General features: G+C 36.5%; 1 protein-coding gene across 1 annotated transcript; it reads right to left on the bottom strand.

Moving 5' to 3' along the window:
- Positions 1-1500: 1500 nt before the first annotated feature.
- On the bottom strand, positions 1501-11458 carry LOC143554995 (calmodulin-binding receptor-like cytoplasmic kinase 3). The gene is made up of 8 exons (XM_077044637.1): positions 11338-11458; positions 9999-10359; positions 9058-9282; positions 8500-8762; positions 7177-7342; positions 6993-7082; positions 2714-3012; positions 1501-1924 (listed from the first exon to the last, which is right to left on the bottom strand). The coding sequence occupies exons 2-8, from the start codon at positions 10258-10260 to the stop codon at positions 1715-1717; spliced, it is 1515 nt and encodes a 504-aa protein (XP_076900752.1). The 5' UTR covers positions 10261-10359; positions 11338-11458; the 3' UTR covers positions 1501-1714.
- Positions 11459-11898: the final 440 nt, after the last annotated feature.

Genomic DNA, 11898 nt, shown 5'->3' with positions numbered 1-11898 from the left:
AATATATATGTCTATATAAAACACAAATATCATGACACATTTCTAACACAAAAATGGATCACTTCACCAAGAATTTATTGCTTATCTTCCTCATACTAACTAACATTCTTGTTTGTTTTTCCACCGCGAATAACTTCCTTAGCGACCGGTATACCAACATCTAGTTCATTTTCATTATTCCTTTCCGTCACGTTTATAAAAAAATTATTCTAACATGTCATGTGTCGGAAACATGCAGAAAGAAGGGACGTGAATTGCTTCCTTCGGGTATAGTCGCGGGTCTGGTTAAAAACTTGCCTAAAGTCGAACAAGTTGCTTATAAGCTAGAGGAGAGTATAGCAGAGCATTATTTGAAAAACTTTTTAAAGTCCGTTGCAGGGAAGTTGTTTGGATCGGGTGGTCAACGTGGTTTTGGTGTCGGTTGGAAAGCAGGAAAACTGTATTATTCGGTTGCTGACAAGTGTGAAAACCGTACAACTGGTTTGCAGTGTGAGACTGCTTCTTACCCTTGCAACAATACTTGTGGAGATAGTGAGTCGGTCGCATGTGTTGTATATTGTGTCGTTGAAGTTTTAAACGTCACTGGTTTAATCGATAGTTGCTTTGAGAGTTGTGGTGCGCCGATAGAAACCCCGTGCTCGTATATGTTTAATGATACTAGTACTTGTGAACCACAAACCTCTTGTAGTAACCTCCCTAATGGTACTATCACTTGTACAAATAATTAACTAATGTAAAAAGTATACATGTCAATGGTGTTTTTTATTTAGGTGTGTTGTACAAAATATACTATATATAAGTACACATGTCAATGTTATTATTATTGTATTTTGATTTAAGTGTGCTGTATCGAATACGCCATATATGATGGTGTGTCGTGCGATCATACCCAATCCGGTATCATAGTGCCATACCGCCATGCACGAGGTAACAACGGTATGTTTGTATTGACCAATAAAATGCGCAAATAAGTTAATCTTCTCGTACCTATTTTTATTTTTGTGCACACTTGTCAACCTAGGGCGGATCTAAGAGGGTCCGGAGGGTCTGTTGACCGACCCTAGCTAGTAGCCAAAATTTGTTTAATTGTTTGTCCATTGATATATTATTTTTAACAAAAACATAAGTTGGACCCTTAGTTGTAACCAGTAGAGATGTCCCGACTAATTTCTGGTACAACTGCTAAGTTAACCTTCTAATATGAATGTACCAAGCGTCATTCCCAAACTCGTAAAGTTTGTCTTGCCCTAATGTAGAAATGATTATGGACGCACATTTATGGTTAGACGTCTTTACATAATGTTTTATAGGTTTATTTTGCTCTATTGCGTGTACATTTGTTACCAGCAGATAACACTGTCGTCGTATGTTTTACTTGGCACCTAAAACCAAAATCGCTCCGCTTGAGTAAAGTTCACATCTAGTAGAAATGAGTGTGCCATCCAAGATTGATCTCTACGCTCACAAGCACCGTCTTAATCAATTTAACAACCAAACGTAATCGACCCATGCAAAACCCTAAATGTAACCGTATATTATAACAACAAAATGTAAATCCATAATACATAATCTATATACACGTGTTACATATCTTTAACGCACAAAATAAACATAAAATGTTTCCAACGAACGAAAATCCAAATCCAACCATCTCCAATGAAAACTCGTACCACATGCATTAAACGCTTGCCACCATACACCAACCATGCATTGTTCATCCTCTTTTTCCTTTTCTAAGATAGTCCATTCTGATGACCCATAACTGCTCTCCAACCGACTTCATGTCGGGCCGGTCGGCTCGTGTGGGGGCCGCACATTGAAATGCTAACTCGAGCATCTTTCCAAAGATTTCACCGTCCAAATGTTCTCTCATTTGCGGGTCGACCAAATCCATAGTTTCGCCTTCATTGTACTTCCCAAATGCCTGAAATTAATCATCAAAACGGGTCAAAACAAGTCGTTTTCTAGTACGGGCCCGAAACAGGTGGAGTCGGGTTTTGTTGACCCGAAACATTTTTGCCCAAGTTATGAAGCTTTTTCAAAAGATTCTTTATAAATAAAATGTTTTATAGAAGGGTTTTAAATGTTAAAACTATTCACTTTGGGGACTATTGACTAGAGGTGCACAAATCAGGTTTCGGGGTCACAACTGGATTTTGGCTCAAACCGGTTCGGGTTGTACCGCTTTATAAGGAGAAACTGGGTCATAACAGGCAGGGCCCGCCCCGAGGATTTAAATACCCCAGCCGAGCCAAAATAAAAAGATTTGTAGGCCCTACCGAGTTCTTTGATTATTATTTTCTTTTAGTTTTCAAATTTTGGTTGGGCCCAAGTGCTTAAATGGATTATAGATAAAAACTAAGTTTTGGGCGCGATATATTTAAGATGATTAAAAATCCATACGTATTTTATATAAAAATATTTTTACTATATAATATATAAAAAATAAAAACAATTGGCCCCCGAAAATTACGGGCCTCGGCCGGTTGTCCGGCTCGCACTACCCTAGGGCCGGCCCTGATAAATGGGTCAGTTCGGTCAAACCTGGTCACGTTGGGTTTTGGCTCAAACTGACTACAAACCTACAGTTCGGTTGGGGTCCAAATCAGGTTCTCTCGAACAGATTTTCGACTCGGTACAACAATCAATGCACAATGTACAACTCAATAATGCACATGCAAATAATTTGAAAAAAAAAGAACACGAAACTTACCCATCTTACAGTCACCTTCTCTTCAGGAGACCTCTTGGACTCGATGGGCCTACGACCCGTTAGAATTTCGATAAGTAAAACTCCAAACGAGTAAACGTCACTTTTCGGGGTGAGTTGATACGTTCTCATATATTCCGGGTCAAGATACCCGACCGTGCCCCGAACTTTGGTCACAACATGTGTTTTATCAGTCTCTGCATCTCCAAGTCTCGCAAACCCGAAATCGGCCACTTTCGCTCTCAGTCTCTCGGTTAGAAGAATGTTGGATGACTTCACGTCCCGGTGGATAATTTGTTTTTCTGTTCAAAATGAAATGAATAATAATTAAGGTTGTAAACAAGCCGAGCTGAGCCACTCGTGAGCTACTTGGGATCGGCTCGATAGAAGCCAAAATCCAGTGGAGCTTAAACAAAGCTCGAGCCTGGGCTTAAATTTGAGCTCGTTTAATAAACGAGCTCGAACCTGAGCTTCGTATATCGACCTTGAATAGTTGAATAGGCTTGTTAGCCTAAAAGAACCTATTATTATTATTATAAATAGAAATATAATCTTTTTTGTTTTTCCAATTTAATACATATATATGATTACATAACAATTATTATTTTACGTATAATTATGATAAAAATAACTATATACTATACACTATGTTATTATTAATATATATAAATTGTAAATATAATATTATATATATGTGTGTGTGTGTGCGCGCACGCGTGTATGTGTAAAATAACTATACGTCTATATAAATAAAAAAACATAAATAATAATAAACAAGCCCAAGAGCCGAGCTTGAGAATTAGAAATAGTGCTCTAAACGAACTGAGCTCGAGCTTGGCTCGTGTACTCATGGGTGGATCTAGAGAGTAAATAGGGGGTTCACGGGAACCCCGAGTTTCGAAATAATAGTGTAAAGTTATATAGAAAAACTATAGTGAAACCCCTTATAAAATAGGAGTGCACCACTTACAAAACTAAACAAGTGGTGTAGCGGGTAAGGCATTCGATTAATAAATTTGTTGTCCAAGGATCTAGTTTTATCTTGTCAATTTTTCGGAAACCTTTCACTGATTTTTTTTAAAGTGATGGCACTTCTTGTTAATAAAGGTTAGATGAATGTTGATTTTGCTTAAACTTTGAAAGTGTCATTAGGTTTGAAATTTTAGATTGAGAATGTTAGGGGTTTGAACAACTCTAATCAAAGTTGGTTTATTGGCGGTGATATTATTTGTCGTGTCTCAGTACTTGAAATCACTACTAATTAGCTTCATTATATGGGTATCTCACTCTAGGTTGCTTGCGGTGCGCGCATATAATGTATATATGTGTGAACCCTCGGGTGGGCAAAAGTGAAATTGCACTAATTTTTACGTTATTTTACTAATCTCGTGAAAACAACGTTAAAAGTGGCGGAAGGTTAATCAGGCATCATGTGGTGGCATTGATAGCCGAAAGACAAGGGTACTTGCACCAATCGGCGGTGTCCCGATGGTTGAGTGTTATGTGCCTTATGTCCAAGGCTTGATGCAAAACTACTATCGAGTCGGGGGTCTCACCGGAAGCAGCCTCTCTATTCCTAAAGGGTAGAGGTAAGATTGTCTACATCTTACCCTCCTTAGACCCTACCATAGCTTTGCTATTGGTGGGATATACTGAGTACGATGATGATGACTCTAGGTTATATATATTCTTTCTATGAGAAGGGCCCTATATTTTTTCAATTCGCTTTAGGCTTTCAAAAACTTCCGACCGCCTTGTGATGAACCTTACTGGACCCGTACCGTCGAACTGACCCGAAATTTTATTTTGACCGGGCCTATAAAAAAGGAACATCTAAAAAACAGTGAACCCCTTGAAAATTTTTTTTTGGAACTGACACAGTGTGTACTGGAAAAGAAGAGAGACGGCTTGTGACATTGAATAAAAGCTGGGTGGGTAATTTGGTATTATTAATTTTGTTTAGATTTTTACATGTTATTTGGTTTTTTTTTTGGAACGACCAACTAAGTAACGTCGGGTACTCCGTACGCGGCCCCCATTGGCTAAAGGTAGCCCAAGCCGGCCACGAGTCCGTACGGACGGAGCCCCTAGCGGTCCACCTATTGAGGGATTCCCCGGATAAAACCTGACCCCCACGCCCGCCAAACGGCACGACAGCGAGGAACCGGTATAACCGGGTGAGATCAGGACTCGAACCCTGGCAAGCCAGGGTCATCCCTCATATCTCCCATATAAATTGTTGATAGTGAGGTTTGAACCCCCTACCTCTCACTAGTAAAGTGAGTGCTCTACCATTGAGCCACATCCAATTTATATTTAGTAGTTGAATGCTATGCTATGCATGGTTCATTGTTAATTTACTATCCTTTGATTTTATTAAAATATATTATATAGATATATAGATGAGTAACCGACTCCTGACGCGTTAAAAAGTGCTGAACGCGCAATAAACAACGCACATGAGGCACGTTACTGGCGCCAGGCGCGCCTAACGCGTTACCAACATCAGAAGCGAAATCGACGTAACGACGATGATTATGCGTAAGCGGCACCGGGCACATAAGAGGAGTGTGACTTGTTACCAGCGCGGGACACATTACTGACACCTGGCATGTAATCAACGTCATATGCCAAACGCGTAATGGCGCCGGAGACGTTTCTAGCTTTGGGCGTGTAACCAGCCCCGTGTGCCGGACGCGTAACCATCGCCGGACACATTATTGACATCTGGCATGTAATCAACATCTTATGCCAGACGCGTAATGAGCCGGAGACGTTACTAGCTTTGGACGTGTAACCAGCCCCGTATGCCGGACGTATAACCATCGCCGGACACATTACTGGTGCTGAACGCGTAGTGTCGTACCGCGAAGTTGGCAATGGCTCCCGCCAAACCTGTGAACCGAACTCGCCAAACCCATTAATCACATTAACCGACCCGTCCCTCAAGGTCCGGGTCACGGGTTTGATATTATCACTCTCACGGGTCCGGTTTCCAGGAAAGTACATACTCGTGTTGTATTATCTCTCCTCCGTTTACGGGCTCCCGACCATATATGAAACCACGACACCTCTCGATTACCTTTCGAGTTTTTATTCGAATGTTAGAATAGTCAAAGTCAAACTGTTAGCTTATCAGCTAGTCGGCTGTTAAACTACAATCCGAAATTCTCTCAAATCTTAGAGCCGAGGGTCTCTCTGGAAGCCACCTCTTTATTCCTTTGGATAGAGGTACGGTGTGCCTACATCCCACCCTCCCCAGACCCTACCTATAGCTCTGCTGTCGGTGGGATTTTACTGGGTATGATTGATTGATTGATTTAGACGTATAAATGCAAGGCGTAAAAAATTAAATGCCGCAGAGTTGCACGGGAAGATATGGCGTCAAAATTCAAATGCAAAGAAAGATGAAAGCGAACAACGAAAACTTGAACAAGAAGATGAAGCGTTTAACTCAAAGCTTATAAATTACCTTGACAACGTGGCTAGTGCTATCGTAGAAGCCAATAAAATATTTGATAGAGCTTATCATCACGAGTACACAGGTGAGGAAATATATAAAGAATTGGAGTCCATGGGTTTGGAACCCGATGCAATACCGAGAGCTTTAAATTTATTTGGCTAACAATCAAGCAAAAGCAAGGATGTTACTTACTTGTCCTCTTAAGATACGAATGGTTGTGTTGAAAGGTATGATGAGTGAGGTAACTAAGCGAGTTCAGAACACGGTAAAAGGATTACTCTTATGCATTTATTTAGTTGCGGTTTTCTTTTTTCTTTTGGTAATTTCGGACAAATATGACATTGTTATTTCTTTTCTTGGATTGTTTATTTTTCGGTTATGGACGTTGAAAACAATCTTTGGTTAAGGGATTAATATTCTTCAGAATTTTTTTGGTGTTGAATATATGTGTTGGTGTTTAATAATGTTGACAGATTTTATGTATTCCCGGGTTGAAAGGAAAAGAAAAGAAAGTTTCAATTTTAAAGGGTATATTGGTAAAATTGTACCTTTTTTTTATTTTTTTAACTCAGGAAAATATGAAAATTTGAATTTTTTCCCAATTCCTTCGTACTCGGGATCAGAGTAGTAAATTATATATTTCTCCTCCCCTGTCTTTTTTCTCCTTAATTCACTTTCCTTTATTTTCTATCATTTATTAAACTCGGGAACATAATGGAAATGATAACTAAAAGAACTCAAAAAATTATAGCAAGTAAAATATTGGATATAATTATATAAAGCACATAAGTACATTATGGTTAGGGTTAAAAGTATTACCGGCATATAGATGGAGATACGTTAAACCATGAGCAATATCGATGCAAATTTCAAGCCGTTGACTAAAGTCCAAATAGTTTGCATGAACACCTTGAAACAGGAAACAACTATATTACTATTTTTTATAAAGTGATATATATGTATGAATAATATTATGGTGTTAAACAAAAATGAAAAGACTTACCATCCAAATGTTCTCTAAGGGTACCATTCGGAACGTATTCTGTAATGATTAAACGCTCGTTGCCTTTATCAACATAGCCAAGAAGCTTAACTAGATTCCGATGATCAATTTTTGCAAGAAGCTCAATTTCACTTCTAAATTCACTTCTTAATGCATCAAAGTGTTCCTACACAAGTTTCTCACGCTTAAAACGGGAAAAGTAAAAAACGAGTGTGGATACTAACATATAAAAAATGTGTGTTGAGTTAGTGTCACTCAGTTGTCGGATATGTAAATAACACATACAGAACGACTGTCAGATACTATCTACCACATAAAGAATAACTAGCGGTGCTTGTTTTTATAAGCATGTCTCACAATCGCATATCCGTTCTTCCCATAAAGCAAAAATATCGCATGACACAGAGTAATTAGGACAATTTAATAAATTTAAATTTTGCCTACCCTAAATTGTGAAAAGAAAGGACTATGATTTGACTTTTTGAGGTCAAACAGAATGATTTTGAAATTTTACACGACAAGTTAGCGACTGTACAAACTTCAATGTAGTTATTAAATTTTTTCTAGAAAAAGAACGGTCAAAAATCATGTATGTAAACTCTGCAAACCTGCAATTGACAATTAGTCGGGTTGACCTAAAAAGTCAACAGTTTTTGTTTCTTTATGAAATACAGGAAGTACTTGCATATTTAATGTCATATTAAATGAAGCCCATAAGTATAAATACTAAATGACAAGGAACGGACCAAGAATAAAGTTGACGTGCACTTATTTTGGCTGCCGCAAACTATACTGCTTTGACTTTTGAAGTCAAGCATATAGCTTTCAACTTCTTATACGGCGTTTATGACAAAATAATAATGTCCACCACTGATTGCTAAAAACCTTAATGTAGTCATTAATTATTTCTAGAAAAAAAATAATCAAAGACCAGATATGGCAACAATGTCGTCGACGATTAGTCTGTTTGACCTAAAAAAGTCAAACCTTTGCTCTTTTTATGGAATATACCATTTAAACATTAGACCTTACCGTGTATGCATAAGTAGGCCTGTAAACGAACCGAACAAACACGAACGGAGACATGTTCATGTTCGCTTATTTAACTTTAATCGAACACGAACAATTAATCGGACGAATTTCTTGTTCTTGTTCGTTCATTAAGAAATGAACATGCTCGTGTTCGTTCATTTTCGTTTGTTAAAAATCTACACGAACAGTTCACAAACGTAAACATACACAAACGAACATAAATGAAAATAACTGAACATTTATAAACGAACACAAACAAAGTAACAAACATAAATGAACAAATGATATTACCTTTTTTGCTCGTTTTATGGCCACAAGTTGACCGTCTGGTAGTTGAGCCTTGTACACGGTTCCAAAACCGCCTTCACCCAACTTTAATGCCGGTGAAAAATTTTGGGTGGCTCTTGCCACTTGGTTCATGGTCAAATGAACCGACCCGATCCTATCAAGTTTTGGAGACATTGAGAATCTATGAGGACTCGGTGGCACGCGTAGTGGGCTTGCCGGAACCTTTTCTGATGCCGAGTTCATTTCTATAGATGAAGTTGAATCCACTGCAAAAAATATATATATTTAGTAATCCGATTAATCAACCAAAATGCAAAAAAATGTAGCTGATAATTAAAAGTTTTGATATAAATTGTTGGCAATGAGAATGGTTTCTACTTAAATTATGTCATAATAATAATAATAATAATAATAATAATAATAATAATAATAATAATAATAAAGTGTAAATTACACTTTTCGTCCTTTAGGTATATAGCACATTTCAGGTTTCGTCCTTTAACTAAGGAAATAACATAAGTCGTTCTTTATGTTTAAAAAATAATTCATAATTTATCTTACTTGAATTCGGCTCCTTGGCAAGAACAGTGTGTGCCATATCTTTCTTTCTAGAACGAAAGCACGGGCAAAGAAAACCGCAACACAAAACCAAGATCCCGACTCCACCCATCACTAAATATCTTGATTTAAATTTGGAATCTTTGTCATCTTTCGTTTTCTTTGACTCTTTTACCTCTCCTTCTAAACTTCTATCATTAATTAAACTCTGCAAAAATCTCCTTCCACCTGACCAAAGATATAAATAAAAAAAATTTAAATCCCACAAGTTCACAAAATGTATAACATAAAACATATAGAGAACTGCAAAAGTTCCTATAATGGAACATTGTCGTTGTCGAATGATGATGCTATTGGCTTGTGTCACAAGATTCATGTAGGTGTGATAACGGTAGTTTTTAGGCATATTAGGAAAAAACAACGATATACAAAAAATGTTTACAACTTTCTTTGTATAAATCAAGATTACAAGACTGAATTCAGCATGAAGAAAAAGACTCAAAAGATTAAATAACATTTTGGCGCATTATAATCGCTAAAAGACAAAAATGTTGACTTGGTCACATGAATCCTTTGTGTGTAACAAAGGGGTTAGATAATTGACAAATAGTCAAAGAGTCAACTGTTAAAAGTTTTCATGGTTGTGTCCCATAAGTAGTATCCAAATTATTTTTTTTTCAATTTTCAAGACTTTTAATGATAACTGCAAATTTTCCTTCAATAGGAAGATCTTAAGATAAAATTACGTATTTACCCTCATAAGTTTATCAGAAGGTTTTTTACAAAAATGTTGCAACTACTTTCATATGACGGATCCGAGAGCGACTACATGCATCTCCTCTTATAGAATGTTCAACAATTTTTTTATAATTTTCTAAGATAAAATTATGTAACAAAGGGTATTTAAGATATTTCACAAATCATCCAAATGTTGCAGCTTTTACCTGAAAAATGATCTACCTCGTAGCAATGACTCCCGACATCCCTATTAATGAAGCAATGATTTGCACGATACAACTTGATGGACTTGCAAAACAAATCTTTGCTTACTGATTTCCCGTTCAAATAAAACAATTTGCTATTAGAATCACTCGAATAGTTGATATGATAAGTCCCACAAGCCTTCAAATGCAAAACTCCCGAGGCAAATATGATTGATGATTGGATCAACAAAAGAACGCTCAACAAGATCACTCCCATTCTCATTAATGAACATAACTATTTCATCTTATCGATAAAGAAGGTTTAACGATTCATTCAAGAATTATGAATCACCTTTTGAAGTCAACTTTTAGTCTTCCACACCTATTCACAAAATGGACAGATTATTTATTGATCTAAATAATGAGTTTTGAATATTAGAATTTATATAACCTAAAAACAACCGAATATACGTATTATAGTTATTTTGCCTTTAACTCCTCACAATTATAATCAGAAGTTGTTATTACAATGTTAATCAATCAACACTTTCACTTAAATTATGGAATCTTATTACATGATATCATATAAAATTCCCATAAATCAAAATCCCTAAAATTCTGAAAACCGAAAAAACCTAAAATTTGTCAAACTTTATCCAAATTCTCCAATGTCATATAAAACATCCTATGATCATCTATAAGTTGTTCAATCAAGATTCAAGCTCCCCCTTGCAAGATTTGCATTAAAAAAATAATAATAATTATAATAAAAAAATACCCTTAATTTCAATTTATTTCTTCACAATTTAGACAACCCCAAGTGACAAATCAAAAAATAAACAAAACCCATCATTGGAAACTCCTTCAATTGCCATTAAATTCAAAAATTAAGACAGGTAAGATTAAAGAACAGTGACCAATCAAAAATTTCATATTATAAAAAAACCAATCTTTAATCAAATTCATCAATGTTGAAACACACCCAGATGACAAAACAAGAAACTAAACCAGACCCATCATCCAAGCCATCTTAAATTTCCATAAAAATGAATCTTTATCAAGAATTACATATTATAAAAAAACAAACTTTAATCAATTTCTTTCAAAATTAAGACACACCCAGATGATAAAACAAGAAACTAAACCCAACCCATCATCCAAACCTACATAAATGATACATTGCCATAAAAAATTAAAAATAATATCATAAAAAAAAAAAAAAAAACCTTAACCAAATCCATCATCCAAACCACCTTAAATTTCCATAAAGATCACAAAAACACACTAAGCCATATCAACAACTATGAATCAACTCAACAAGATTCAAGTCAACATACATAAAAATGATAAAAGTTCAAACCTTTATGAAGCCAGCTGAGTAAAAAGAAGATAAGGATTAAAGATTAGGTGAGTAAACTGCTTAATATGTTTGGTTTCTTGGTAGACTTTGATGAAGGCGTTGGGATGACCGGCGAATTTAGAGAGATGAAAATGAAATGGAGGTGATAAAAATATATTTAATTAAAATATTAACTTTTGTTTTCATAAAAGACCGAATTACAAATTTTGTCCTTTAAAATTTAACGAATTACGGTTCGTGTCCTTTTCTAAGTTTCCTTGCAGGCGGTGTACTTTAAACTTTTTTTTCCTACAAGTTTTGTCCTTTACGCTAACTGGGTTAGAAAAAGTCAGTTAAATCCCCTCACGTGAGGCGTATGTGAGGGCATTTTGGTCTTTTTGCCTACCCTGCAACAACTTCTTCTTCATTTTGCAGATCTTAAGCTTCTGTTTCTGTATCTAGGGTTTCACTCAAAAACAACAGCTTTCATCCTGAGTCGTGGACCTCCACTTTCCTCTTTCACCGGAAACCCACCACCACCACCACCAGCGATGGACTTCCGCCACCACGCCCCCGGCGGAT

Source organism: Bidens hawaiensis, unplaced genomic scaffold (genome assembly GCF_021521415.1).
Source record: "Bidens hawaiensis isolate Kalapana, Puna unplaced genomic scaffold, B.hawaiensis_p1.1 tig00017942_1, whole genome shotgun sequence".
NCBI classification, from domain to species: Eukaryota; Viridiplantae; Streptophyta; class Magnoliopsida; order Asterales; family Asteraceae; genus Bidens; species Bidens hawaiensis.
This window is presented reverse-complemented; position numbering and strand designations above follow the sequence as displayed.